Here is a 14,254-nt window from a genome sequence, read left to right as displayed (position 1 = left end):
AGCATGCCCACAACTTACTAACTCTAACCATTTGCCTTTAGAAGGGAGGAAACTAGAGCACCCGGAGGAAACCCAAGCAGTCAAGGGAAGGATGTACAAACTCCTTACAGATAGCAGTGGGAATCGAACCCTGATCTTACAGCTCATGCTGTAAAACGTTACACTAACCAATAACAATTATGCCTAGATTCTTTAGAAACTTTTATAATCCACATCTAAATTTTGTTTTTCTATAAGTACATTTTTTTCACAACATGCATAGCATCCACAAATTTAGTGAATTACAGTTGCATAATTTCACCTTTCACTGTCTTGTCAAGTATCCTTATTTTTGTGGTCAGTTGCAGAGTAATGGTGTTTATTACAGACCTGCAAGAAAGCTGTACAATCTGCTACTCTCTCATGCTGGCCTACTCTAAGATAACAATTCATTGGGATCCCTGGAGCCCATCAGCCGGGAAGCCATTAAGCCGGCAATGCAGTTAGTCAAACTGAAGAATTTTTACAGCAAGCAAGTTGAAAAAGAGTTTTTAAATTAATTTTTAAATCATTTTACAAAACTACTAATAAGAGATGGAATACCATTTAGTGGCAATAATTACAACTAACACAAACATCATAGACATTTGAAAAAGTTAATTTTTGGAAATTGACACCTGATGTAATTAATTCACAAATATAAAAATAGGTTTTCTGAATGACCAATGTGAATGTAAGAAGCCGTTAAATGATCATTTATGTAACAAAGCATATGTTTGCCAAGTGTTTTACAGTAAATTTCTTATATTATCAGCAATTCAAATGATTTTCCTTAATTCTGTGGCAGTGAAGATAACATCACAGTCTGTGCAGGAAGTTTGAGGGTTTACAGTGTACAGTGAGACAGTCTCAAAAATACAGAAAATATTTTCATTTTCATAACAGTAGGATTTGCAAATAGTGACAGCAATTTTAATATTTGTAAAATCCGAGCCATGACAGTAACTTCCATAGTATTGTATCTTTATGATTTTGATTAAAGTACTCTACAAAATTAATCAAGTAATATAAATACACTAACCTGGATACAAGCTAACGGCTCATTAGTCCAGATTGAATACCCGCCAACAAGGTATATTCTTCCATTGTGCACAGCTACACCTGACTCATTTTGACCTAATGTAGAAAAATACAAAGCACTAATTTGTAAAATTTTACTATTTAGCTTACATATCTGGATATTACATATTACAGCATCTGGGACATGCCCTTTTCTTGTTACTACCATTGGGGAGGAGATACAGGAACTGAAGACGCACATCCAATGACTCAGGAACAGCTTCTAACCCTCTGCCATCAGATTTCTGAATGGTCAGGCAAGGTGTGTTTAAAAAGATGAATTGAAGTAAATGCTTTGAAAAATGAGCAGCACAGTACAGGACCTCTGCCCACAATGTTGTGTTGACCTTTTAACCTACTCCAAGCCAATGAGAGGGCATATAATAGAGCAAAAATTTGTGGGAAGTTAAAGGATTGGGAAGCTTTTAAAATCCAACAGAAGGCAACTAAGAAAGCCATAAAGAAAGAAAAGAAAGAATATGGTGAGCTAGCCAATAATATTAAAGAGGATACCTAAAGTTTCTTCAGATATATAAAGCGTAAAAGAGAGACAAGAGTAGATATCAGACCATTGGAAAATGATGCTGGAGATGTAGAAATGGGGGACAAGGAAATGGCAGGTGAACTGCCATTTGTATCAGTTTTCACTGTATCAGTCTTCACTAGCAGTATGCTAGAAGTTCGAGAGTGTCAGGAGGCAGAAACATGTGAAGTTGCCATTACTATGGAGAAGGTTCTTGGGAAACTGAAAGGTCTGAAGGTTGATAAATCACCTGCACCAGGTGGTGCACACTCCAGGGTTCTGAAAGGGGTGGCTGAAGAGATTGTGGAAGCATTAGTAATGATCTTTGAAGAATCAACAGATTCTGGCATGGTTCCAAAAGACTGGAAAATTGCAAATGTCACTCCATCCTTCAAGAAGGGAGAGAGACAGCAAAAGGAAATTATAGGTCCGTTAGTCATACATCAATGGTTTGGAAGATGTTGTAATTGATGATTATGGATGTGGTTTGAGGGTACTTGACAATACATGATAAAATACGCCATAGTTAGCATGATTTCCTGAAGGGAAAATCTTGCCTGACAAATCTGTTGGAATTCTTTGAAGAATTAACAAACAGGAGAGACAAAAGAGGATCAGTTGATGTTGTGTGCTTGGATGTTCAGCAGGCCTTTGACAAGGTGTCACACATGAGAATGCTTTGCAAGTCAAGGGCCCAAGGTATTACAGGAAAGATATAAGTAGGGATACCGCATTGGCTGATTGGCAAGAGTGGGAATAAAGGCAGCCTTTCTGGTTAGCTGCCAGTTTTCCACAAGGGTTTGTGTTGGGACTGTTTTTTTATGTTAAATGTCAATGATTTGGATGACTGAATAGATGGCTTGGTTGCCAAGTTTGTGGAAGATATAAAGTTAGGTGAAGGAGTAAGTAGTTTTGAGGAAGTAGAGAGGCTACAGAAGAACTTAGATTAAGAGAATGGGCAAAGAACTGCAAATGGAATACAGTGTTGGGGAGTGTATGGCCATGCACTCAGTTAGGAGAAATAACAGGATAGACTATTTTCAAAATGGAGAGAAAATTAAAAAATCTGAGGTGCTAAGGAATTTGGGAGACCTTGTGCAGCATTCCCTAAAGGGTAATTTGCAGGTTGAGTCAGTGGTGAAAAGGGCAAGTGTGAATTAGCATTCATTTCAAGAGGACTAGAATATAAAGGCAAGGATGTGATGCTGAGGCTTTATAAAGCATTGGTGAGGCCTCACTTGGAGTACTGTGAGCAGATTTGGTCCCTTAATCTAAGAAATGATGTGCTGACATTGAAGAGGGTTCAAAGGAAGTTCACAAAAATGTTTCTGGGATTGAAAGGCTTCTATGGGTCTCTACTCACTAGAATTCAGAATACTGAGGGGTGACATTGAAACCTATCAAATATTGAAAGGACTTGATAGAATGCTCATGGAGAGATCATAAGACCATAAAACCATAAGACACAGGAGCAGAATTAGGCCATCTGGCACATCGAGTCTGCTCTGCCATTCAATCATGGCTGACCCTCTTTTTCTATCTCCTCCTCAACCCCAGTTCCCAATCTTCACCCCGCAACGTCCAATCAAGAACCTATCAATCTCTGCCTTAAATACACCCAATGGCCTGACCTCCACAGCTGCATGTGGCAACAAATTCCACGTTTGGCTCTGTTTTGAAAGGGCGCCCCTCTATCCTGAGGGTGTGCCCTCTCGCCCTGGACTCTCCCACCATGGAAATATCTTGTCCACATCTACTCTATCCAGGCCTTTCAACATTTGAAAGATTTCAATGAGATCCCCCCTCATCCTTCTGAATTCCAATGAGTACAGACCCAGTTCCTCGTATGATAACCCTTTCATTCCTGGAATCATCCTTGTGAACCTCCTCTGGACCCTCTACAATGCCAGCACATCTTTTCTAAGATGAGGGGCCCAAACTGATCACAATACTCAAGGTGAGGCCTCACCAGTGCCTTATAAAGCCTCAGCATCACATCCTTGCTCTTGTATTCTAGACCTCTTGACATGAATACTAACATTACATTTGGCTTCCTCACCACCAACTCAACCTGTAAGTTAATCTTCAGGGCGTTCTGTACAAGGACTCCCAAGTCCCTCTGCATTTCAGATTCCTGAATTTTCTCCCCGTTTAGAAAATAGCCTGCACATTTATTTCTACTATCAAAGTGCATGACCATGCATTTTTCAACATTTGCCACTTTCTTGCCCATTCTCCTAATCTGTCTAAGTCCTTCTGCATCCTACCTGTTTCCTCAACACTACCTGCCCCTCCACCAATCTTTGTATCATCTGCAAATTTCGTAACAAAGCCATCGATTCCATCATCTAAATCATTGATATACAGCATTAAAAGAAGTGGTCCCAACACCGACCTCTGCCAAACACCACTAGTCACTGACAGCCAACCAGAAAAGGATCCTCTTATTTCTACTCGCTGCCTTCTACCAATCAACCAGTGCTCTAACCATGTTAGTAACTTTCCTGTAATACCATGGGCTCTTTAACTTAGTAAGCAGCCTCATGTGTGGCACCTTGTCAAAGGCCTTCCGGAAGTCCAAATATACAACATCCACTGCATCCTCTTTATCTATCCTCTAAGCTCCTCTAAGAATACCAACAGGTTCATAAGGCAGGATTTTCCCTGAAGGAAACCATGCTGACTTTGTACTACCTTGTCCTGTGTCACCAAGTACACCATCAGATCGTCCTTAACAATTGACTCAAAGACCTTCCCAACCACTGAGATCAGGCTAACTGGTCTATAATTTCCTTATTGCTGCCTTCAGGAGGTTGTTTTTTATGATGCGGCATCTTATAGAAGTGTGTCCTTTTAGAATGGAGATGAGGAGGAATTTCTGTAATCAGAGAGTGGTGAATCATTGCCACAGGAGACTTTGGAGGCCAAGTCATCGAGTATATGTAAGGCAGAGGTTGATAGATTCTGGGTTAGTCAGGGAATGAAGGGATACAGGGAGAAGGCAGGAGATTGGTGCTGAGAGGAAAGTGGATTAGCCATGATGAAGTGGCAGAGCCGATTTAATGGGCCTAATGGCCTAATTCTGTTATGGCCTTAAGATCAATCTAACCCTCCTCTCCCACACTGCCCTCCATAGTTCTATCATGTATGTGACTATATGAGGCTGTTAAATGTCTCTGACGTATCTATTTCTACCACAATCCCTCACAGTGCATTCCATAAACTCACCACCCTGTTTAAGAAAACTACACAACTATGACGTCAATGTGAAAGCTTGCAGGTTTTTTCCCTTAGGTTGAGTGTGACTAGCACTAGAGGTCATAGGTTCAGGGTGAAAGATGAACTATCTAGGGGGAACCTGATGAGGAACTTCACTCAGTGAAAGCTGTAGATGTGAGTTCAATTTAAGAGAAGTTTGGGTAGGTCACGGATGCGAGGGGTTTGCAGGGATATGGTCCAGGTGTAGGTAGATGGGATGAGGCAAAAGGTCAGGCTGGCATGGATTAGCTGGATCAAAATATGGCTGAGTGAAGCTCAATCTCTTACTCAATGTCAGCAAGACCAAAGAGCTGATTATTGATTTCAGGAGAAAGAAACCAGAGGTCCAAGAGCCAGTCCTCACTTTCCAAAGTCATTTCAAAGGACCTGTCCTAGATCCAGCACATAAATGTAATTACAAAGAAAGCAAGGCAGTGCCTCTACTTCCTTAGGATTTTGTGAAGATTCAACATGATATCTAAAACTTTGACAAATTTCTACAGATGTCTAGTGGAGGGTCTATTGACTGGCTGCATCACAGCCTGGTATGGAAACACCAATGAAAATCCTGCACAAGGTAGTGGATACAGCCCAGTCCCTCATAGCTAAAACCCTCCCCACCATCGAAGCACACTTCGATGAAAGCAGCATCCATCATCAGGGAACCCCACCACTCAGGTCATTCTCTCTTCTTGCTGCTGCCATCAGGAAGAAGGTACAGGAGCCTCAGGACTCACACCAGCAAGTTCAGGAACAGTTACTACCCCTCAACCTTTGGGCTCTTGAATCAAAGGGGATAACTTCACTCAACTTCACTTGCCCCATCATTGAAGTCTTCCAACAACTTATGGACTCACTGTCAAGGTCTCTTCACCTCATGTTCTTGATATTTATCGCTTATTTATTTATTATTATTATTTTTGTATTTGCGTTGTCTGGTGTCTTTTGCACACTGGTTGAACATTTAAGTTAGTGTGATCTTTCATTGATTCTGTTACTGTTATAATTCTATTGAGAATGCCTACAAGAAAATGAATCTCAGTGTTGTATATGGTGACGTATATGTACTTTGATAATGCATTTACTTTGAACTTTGAAGGGCCTGCTTTGGCCTTTCTAGTGGCAGGTGATAGGTGAGACCAAGAACATAACTTTCGAAGAAAAATTGTAGTGAGAAAAGGCTTCATAAGATTCATTAGCAGGAGATGCTGGAAATCCAGAGTAACTCACACAGAATGCTAAGATTCAGATGTATTTTATCATTACTGCAGACGGTTGAAAAGGTTAAAGCACCTACCTGTCAGCAAGCTAAATTGGCAGCGTACCCACTGGTCCGTGTCTATGTTATAGCAGTCAATCTGCCGAACCAAAACCCGATCATTGTTATAGTCCAAATCATTCCCACCGAGGACGTAGAGCTTTCTATTGACAGCTGCCATAACGTGATAGACTCGCCTCTGTAACATGGGACTGCGGCTGATCCATTTATTCTGATAGTCAGGGAAAATATAAATGATTACAACAGATTTCAGAGCGACTTCTGGATTATTACTATTCCAACATGACTCCGACCTCGGACCTCTTGGTTTTGATGTGACTTTCTGCTGTTTTGTAGAACAGCGGGACATAGACTGTGGTTTAAAATATAAAACACAGAACAGTACAGGCCCTTTGACCATAATGTTATGCTGACCTTTGAACCTAATAATACAACTCAGTTACCACTTCATTAGGTACACCTGTGCACCAACTCATTAATGCAAATATCTAATCAGCCAATCATGTGGCAGCAGCTAAATACACAGAAGCGTGTAGTCATGGTCAAAAGGTTCAGCTGTTGTTCAGAATGGAAAGGAACTGTGATCTAAGTCACTTTGACCATGGGATAATTCTTGGTGCCAGATAGGGTGGTTTGAGTATCTCAGAAACGACTGATCTCCTGTGATTTTCGTGCACAATAGTCTCTAGAGTTTACAGGAAATGGTGTGAAAATGAAAAAAATAGATCCATTGAGCAGCAATTCTGCGGCCAAAATGCTTTGTTAATGAGAGAGATCAGAGGAGAATGGCCAGTCTGGTTCAAGCTGACAAGAAGGTGACAGTAACTCAGATAACGTTACAACAGTGGTGTGCAGAAGAGCATCTTTGAATGAACGATAGGCCAAACCTTAATGAGGATGGGCTACAGCAGCAGAAGATGATGAACGTACACTCAGTGTCTACTTTGTTAGGTAAAGTGGCTACTGGGTGTAAACCAATTATTTCACTGTGGCAGACACCGTCCCTAAACAGCTTGTAACACATTTAATTTCCCTTGCAGTCGAGGACACACACTGCAGACCTGCAGCCGCTTTAACAAATTTGAGCCCATCAACCAGCCCAACCATTCTGCACTCTCTTTCCCCTGGCCAGATACACACAGTGGTCAGTCAGAGAAAATTCATGGCTCCAAGGACAGGTTTCCTCACATGTAATTCTCTTCCAGCTCACCCAGAACTCTCTGTGGATGTTACGTTTCCTTCTGACTGTCTCTATTGCTGTCTCCCTTCCAGTGTCAAGGCCAGCCCAGTGAAACGTGCAGTGGCTGAGGTGTTTGCAATCACTGCAAAAAAACATGGACTCTGTCTATACTTCTCTCTGCATTTGTAAAGCATAATCAAAGGTCCCACACACCCCAGACATTGTCTCTTCTCCCCTTTTCCATCAGGCCTGAGAGCACGATCACAAGGACAGCTCCTACCCCACTGTTACGAACGGTTCGCAGGTATGATAAGATGGACCCTCAGCCTCACAATCTACCTCATTACGATCTTGCACTGAATTGTCTGTCGAAATTGCACTTTCTCTGTCGTTGTTACGCATTACTCTCGATTCTGTTACTGTTTTACATTGATCCACCTCAAAGACAGTGCAATGAATTGATCTGTATGAATAGTGTGCAAGACAAGCTTCTCGCTGTACCTCAGTACAGATGGCAATGATAGAAAAAACACAGAAAACCTACAGAACAATACAGGCCCTGAGGCCCACAATGCCGTGCCAAAAATGCACTTACTTTAGAAATTACCCTCTATTTTTCTAAGCTCCATGTACCTATCCAAAAGTCTCTTAAAAGACCCTATCGTATCCGCCACCATCACCATCGCTGGCAGCCCATTCCACACACTCACCACTCTCTACGTAAAAAAACTTACCCCTGACATCTCCTCTGTACCTACTTCCAAGCACCTTAAAACAGTTTTCTGTGGTCGGTGTCAGATGTGGGAGGCCCTGGAGTCTCCCGGTGTCCCAGATGGCCACATTTGCACCCGGTGCATCGAGATGCAACTCCTAAGGGACCGTGTTAGGGAACTGGAGCTGCAGCTCGATGACCTTCGTCTGGTCAGGGAGAGTGAGGAGGTGATAGAGAGGAGTTACAGACAGGTGGTCACTCCGGGGTCATGGGGGGGACAGAGAAATGGGTCACAGTCAGGAGAGAGAAGGGGAAGAATCAGGTACTAGAGAGTACCCCTGTGGCTGTACCCCTTGACAATAAGTACTCCTGTTTGAGTACTGTTGGGGGGGACAGCCTACCTGGGGGAAGTGACAGTGGCCGTGCCTCTGGCACAGAGTCTGGGCCTGTGGCTCAGAAGGGTAGGGAAAGGAAGAGGAAGGCAGTAGTGATAGGGGACTCTATAGTTAGCGGGTCTGACAGGCGATTCTGTGGACACAGGAAAGAAACACGGATGGTGGTTTGCCTCCCAGGTGCCAGGGTCCGGGATGTTTCAGATCGCGTCCAAGATATCCTGTGGTGGGAGGGAGAACAGCCAGAGGTCGTGGTACATATTGCTACCAATGACATAGGCAGGAAAAGGGAAGAGGTCCTAAAAGAAGACTACAGGGAGTTAGGAAGGAAGTTGAAAAGCAGGACCTCAAAGGTAGTGATCTCGGGATTACTGCCTGTGCCACACGACAGTGAGAATAAGAATAGAATGAGGTGGAGGATAAATGCGTGGCTGAGGGATTGGAGCAGGGGGCAGGGATTCAGATTTCTGGATCATTGGGACCTTTTTTGGGGTGCGTGTGACCTGTACAAAAAGCTCGGGTTGCACTTGAATCCCAGGGGGACCAATATTCTGGTGGGCAGGTTTGACAGAGCTGTTGGGGAGGGTTTAAACTACTTTGGCAGGGGGTTGGGAATCAGAATGTGAGTGCAGGGATTAAGGTAGAAGGACTAGGGCAAGATGCTAAGAGTTCTGAGTTGATGAGGAAGGACAAGCAGGGGACAGAACATAATTGTATCCAGTTAAAGGGGTTGAAATGTGTCTATTTCAATGCTAGGAGTATTAGGAACAAGAAGGATGAACTTAGAACATGGATTAGTACGTGGAACTACAATGTTGTGGCCGTTACTGAAACTTGGTTGGAGGAAGGGCAGGATTGGATGATGCAGGTCCTGGGGTTCAGGTGTTTTAAAAGGAATAGGATGGGAGGTAGAAAAGGGGGGGAGTGGCATTGCTGGTCAGGGATAGTTTTATGGCTATAGAAAGGGAGAACAAGTTCACACGACAAAGAGCAGAAGTAGGCCATTCGGCCCATCGAGTCTGCTCCGCCACTCCACCATGAGCTAAACTATTCTCCTGTCTAGTTCCAATTTCCAGATTTTTTCCCATATCCCTTGATACCCTGACTAATCAGATACCTGTCAATCTCCTTTAAAAACCTTCAATGATTGGGCCTCCACAGCTGTATGTGGCAATGAATTCCATAAATCCACAACCCTCTGGCTAAAAAATTTTCTCCTCATCTCTGTTTTAAATGGGTACCCTCTGATTCTAAGACTGTGACCTCTTGTCCTGGACTCACCCACCAAGGGAAACAGCCTTTCCACATCTACTCTGTCCAACCCTTTCAATATTTGAAATGTTTCTATGAGATCCCCTCTCATTCTTCTATACTCTAATGAATACAGTCCAAGAGCCGACAAATGCTCCTCATATGTTAGTCCCTGCATTCCAGGAATCATCCTAGTGAATCTTCTCAGAACTCTCTCCAGCATCAGCACATCCTTTCTAAGATAGGGGGCCCAAAACTGCACATAGTATTCCAAATGGGGTCTCACCAGTGCCCCATAGAGCCTCATCAACACCTCCTTACTCTTATACACTATTCCTCTTGAAATGAATGCCAACATAGCATTCGCTTTCCTTACTGCCGATCCAACCTGGTGGTTAACCTTTAAGGTATCCTGCACTAGGACCCTCAAGTCCCATTGCACTTACGATTTTTGAATTTTCTCCCCATCTAAATAATAATCTGCCCGATTGTTTTCTCAACATTGTATCTCATCTGCCATTTCTTTGCCCACTCTCCTAAGCTGACCAAGTCTCTCTGCAACCTTTCCGTTTCTTCAACACTTCCTGCTCCTCCACCTATCTTGGTGTCATCCGCAAACTTAGCCACAAAACTGTTTAATCCACAATCAAAATCATCGATATACAGTGTAAAAAGAAGAGGCCCCAACACTGACCCCTGCAGAACACCACTAGTAACCGGTAATCAACCAGAATAGGATCCCTTTATTCCTACCCTTTGCTTTCTGCCTATCAGCCAATGCTCCACCCATTCCAATATGCTTCCTGTAATTCCATGGGCCCTAATTTTATTAAGCAGCCTCTAATGCGGCACCTTATCAAAGGCCTTTTGAAAATCCAAATACACAACATCCACAGCCTCTCCCTTGTCAATCTTATTTGGGATTACCTCAAAAAATTCCAATAGGTAGGTGAGGCAGGATCTTCCCTTCATGAAACCATGTTGGCTTGGGCCTATTTTGTCATGCACCTCAAGGTATTTCATAACCTCGTCCTTGAAGATCAACTCCAATAACTTTCCAACTACCGATGTCAGACTAATAGGTCTGTAATTTTCTTTTTGCTGCCTCCCTCCTTTCTTAAACAGTGGAACTACATTTGCGACCTTCCAGTCCTCCGGAACCATGCCAGAGTCTACTGATTCCTGGAAGATTATTTCCAATTCCTCCCACAATCTCCAAAGCCACCTCCTTCAGAACCCATGGATGCACTTCATCCGGTCCAGGAGACTTATCTATCCTTAGCCCATTTAGCTTCTCAAGCACTTTCTTTCCAGTAATCTTGACTGTACCTAATTCTATTCCCTGAGACCTCTGGCTATCAAGTATGTTGCCAATGTCTTCCACTGTGAAGACTGATGCAAAATACTCATTTAGTTCCTCTGCCATCTCTTTGTTACCCATTATAATTTCTCCAGCATCCTTTTCAATAGGTCCTATATCTACCCGTGTCACTCTTTTACTCTTCATATATTAAAAAAAAACTTAGTGTCCTTTTTTATGTTAATTGCCAATTTCCTTTCATAATTCATCTTTTCTTTCCTAATGATCTTCTTAGTTTCCTTCAGTAAATTTTTTTAATTCGTCCAGTCCTCAGTTTTCCCACTAATTTTTGCTTCCTTGTACGCTGCCTCTTTTGCTTTTATTTTAGCCTTAACTTCTCTCGTTAGCCACATTTGTGTCATTTTTTTTTAAGCAGGCAAATTTTAGAATGGTGCAGGAAATACAGAGTAGTAGTTATGGGTGATTTTAACTGGGTGATTGACTGGCACCTCCTGAGTGCAAGGGGGATAGATGGGGCTGAATTTGTCAGGTGTGTTCAAGAAGGATTCCTGACACGGTATGTGGACCGGCCGATGAGAGGAGAGGCTATACTGGATCTAGTTCTGGGTAACGAACCTGGTCAGATGATAGACCTCTTGGTGGGGGAGCATTTTGGTGAGAGTGACCATAACTCCCTTAGCTTCAGCATAGCTATGGAAAGGGATAAAATCAGACGAAATGGTAAAGGGCTTAACTGGGGAAGGGCTAACTTTGAAGGGATGAGGCAGGAACTAGCGAGAGTAAATTGGAAACAGATGTTCAAAGGGGAAAGCACAGAAGTAATGTGGGAGAAGTTTAGGAACCACTTGAGCTGGGTTCAGGATAGGTTTGTCCCACTGAGGCAAGGAAAAAATGGTAGGAAAAGGGAACTGTGGCTGACAAAACATGTGAGGCAGTTCATCAAGAGGAAAAAGGAAGCATATGTTAGATACAAGAAGCAGGAAGTAGGAGGGGCTTATGAGAAATATAGGGTAGCCAGGAAGGAGCTAAAGAAAGGACTTAGGAGAGCTCGAAGGGGGCATGAGAAGGCCTTGGCATGTAGGATTAAGGAGAACCACAAGGCGTTCTATGCATATGTGAAGAATAGGAGGATGACGAGAATGAAGGTGGGATCGTTAAAGGATAAAGAGGGCAACGTGCGTGGAGGCAGCGGAGGTTGGGGAGGTCCTAAATGAATACTTTGCTTCAGTATTCACAAGTGAAAAGGATCTTGATCAGGATGAGGTCGAAGTAGAGCGGGCCTGTGTGCTGGACAATGTGGAAATTAAGGAAGAAGAAGTGCTGGAACTTCTTAAAAATATTAAGATTGATAAATCCCCAGGGCTGGATATGATACACCCCAGGTTCTTGTGGGAATTGAGAGAAGAGATTGCAGGAGCATTAGTTATGATCTTTGATTCTTCTTTGGCTGCAGGGGAAGTGCCAGAGGACTGGAGAAAGGCAAATGTAGTTCCCTTGTTTAAAAAAGGTAATAGGGAGAAACCTGGGAACTACAGACCAGTGAGTCTTACGTTGCTGGTATTGCAAACTACTGGAAAAGATTCTTAAAGATTGGATCTACGAGCATTTGGAGAAGTACAGTCTACTCGTGAATAGTCAACATGGCTTTGTGAAGGGAAGATAGTGCCTCACGAGCCTGACTGAGTTGTTTTAAAGAGGTAACAAAAGAAATTGATGAGGGTAGGGCAGTGGATGGAAAACATGGACTTTAGCAAAGCATTTGACAAGGTCCCTCATGAGAGACTCATCCAGAAAGTCATGAGGCATGGGATAAGTGGAACCTTGGCTGTTTGGATAAAAAATTGGCTTAAAGGAAGAAAGCAGAGGGTAGTTGTGGAAGGAAAGTATTCTGCATGGAGGTCGGTGACTAGTGGAGTGCCACAGGGATCTGTCCTGTGATTTTTATAAATGACCTGGATGTAGAGGCGGAAGGATGGGTGAGTAAGTTTGTGGATGACAGGAAGATTGGAGGAGTTGTGGATGGAGCTGTAGGTTATTGAAGGTTACAAGAGGATATAGACAGGCTGCAGAGTTGGGCAGAAAATTGGCAGATGGAGTTCAATCCCGACAAGTGTGAGGTGATGCATTTTGGAAGGACAAACCAGAAGACTGAGTACAGGATTAATGGTCAGTTACTTAGGAGTGTGGATGAACAAAGGGACCTTGGGGTTCAAGTCCATACATCCCTCAGGGTTGCTGCACAGGTTGATAGGGTAGTTAAGAAGGCCTATGGGATGCTAGGCTTCATTAACAGGGGGATTGAGTTCAAGAGTAGAGAGGTCATGTTGCAACTCTACAAATCTCTGGTGAGACCGGACTTAGAGTATTGTGTTCAATTCTGGTCACCTCATTATAGGAAGGACGTGGAAGCTATGGAGAGGGTGCAGAGGAGATTTACCAGGATGTTGCCTGGTTTGGTGAACAAGTCATATGAAGCAAGGTTAGCAGAGCTGGGACTTTTCTCTTTGGAGCGTAGAAGAATGAGAGGGGACTTGATAGAGGTCTACAAGATTATGAGAGGTATAGATAGGGTGGATAGTCAGTACCTGTTTCCCAGGGCACCAATAGCAAACACCAGAGGGAATAGGTACAAAATTAAGGGAGGGAAGCTTAGGGGAGACATCAGAGGTAAGTTTTTTACACAGAGTGTTGTGAGTGTCTGGAATGACTTGCCACAGATGGTGGTGGAGGCTAAAACATCAGGGGTATTTAAGAGCCTCTTGGACAGGCACATGGATGAAAGGAAAATGGAGGGTTATGGGGTAGTGTGTGTTTAGTACTTTTTTTAAGGATTATATGAGTCGGCACAACATGGAGGGCTGAAAGGCCTGTACTGTGCTGTAGTGTTCTATGGTTCAACGATTTGGGATTAATGGGTTTGTGGCTAAATTTGCCGATGATGCAAAGATAGTTAGAGGAGCAGGTAGTGTTGAGGAAACAGAGAGCTGCAGAGAGACTTAGATAGGTAAGGGGAATGGCAAAGAAGTGGCAAATGAAATATAATGTTGGAAAGTGTATGGTCATGCACTTTGGAGGAAAAAATAAATGGGCAGACTATTATTTAGATGGGGAAAGAATTCAAAATGCAGATATGCAAAGGAACTTGGGAGTCCTTGTGCATGAAAAGGTTAACCTCCAGGTTGAGTCGGTTGTGAAGAAGGCGAATGCAGTGTTGCATTCATTTCTAGAGATACAGAATAT

At 43.0% G+C, this 14,254-nt stretch overlaps 1 protein-coding gene across 2 annotated transcripts in view; it reads right to left on the bottom strand.

Moving 5' to 3' along the window:
* klhl32 (kelch-like family member 32) overlaps nt 1–14,254 on the bottom strand; it is a 288,264-nt gene that overhangs the window by 16,848 nt on the left and 257,162 nt on the right. For both annotated transcript variants that reach the window (XM_073057514.1, XM_073057516.1), the window contains 2 exons: nt 6,177–6,369; nt 1,061–1,155 (listed from right to left, as the gene is read on the bottom strand). In XM_073057514.1, coding sequence (XP_072913615.1) covers nt 1,061–1,155; nt 6,177–6,369 — 288 coding nt within the window. The remainder of the gene's footprint in view (nt 1–1,060; nt 1,156–6,176; nt 6,370–14,254) is intronic.

This window comes from Hemitrygon akajei, chromosome 9 (genome assembly GCF_048418815.1).
Source record: "Hemitrygon akajei chromosome 9, sHemAka1.3, whole genome shotgun sequence".
NCBI classification, from domain to species: Eukaryota; Metazoa; Chordata; class Chondrichthyes; order Myliobatiformes; family Dasyatidae; genus Hemitrygon; species Hemitrygon akajei.
The sequence above is the reverse complement of the archived record's forward strand: the minus strand, read 5'-3'. Positions and strand labels throughout refer to the sequence as shown.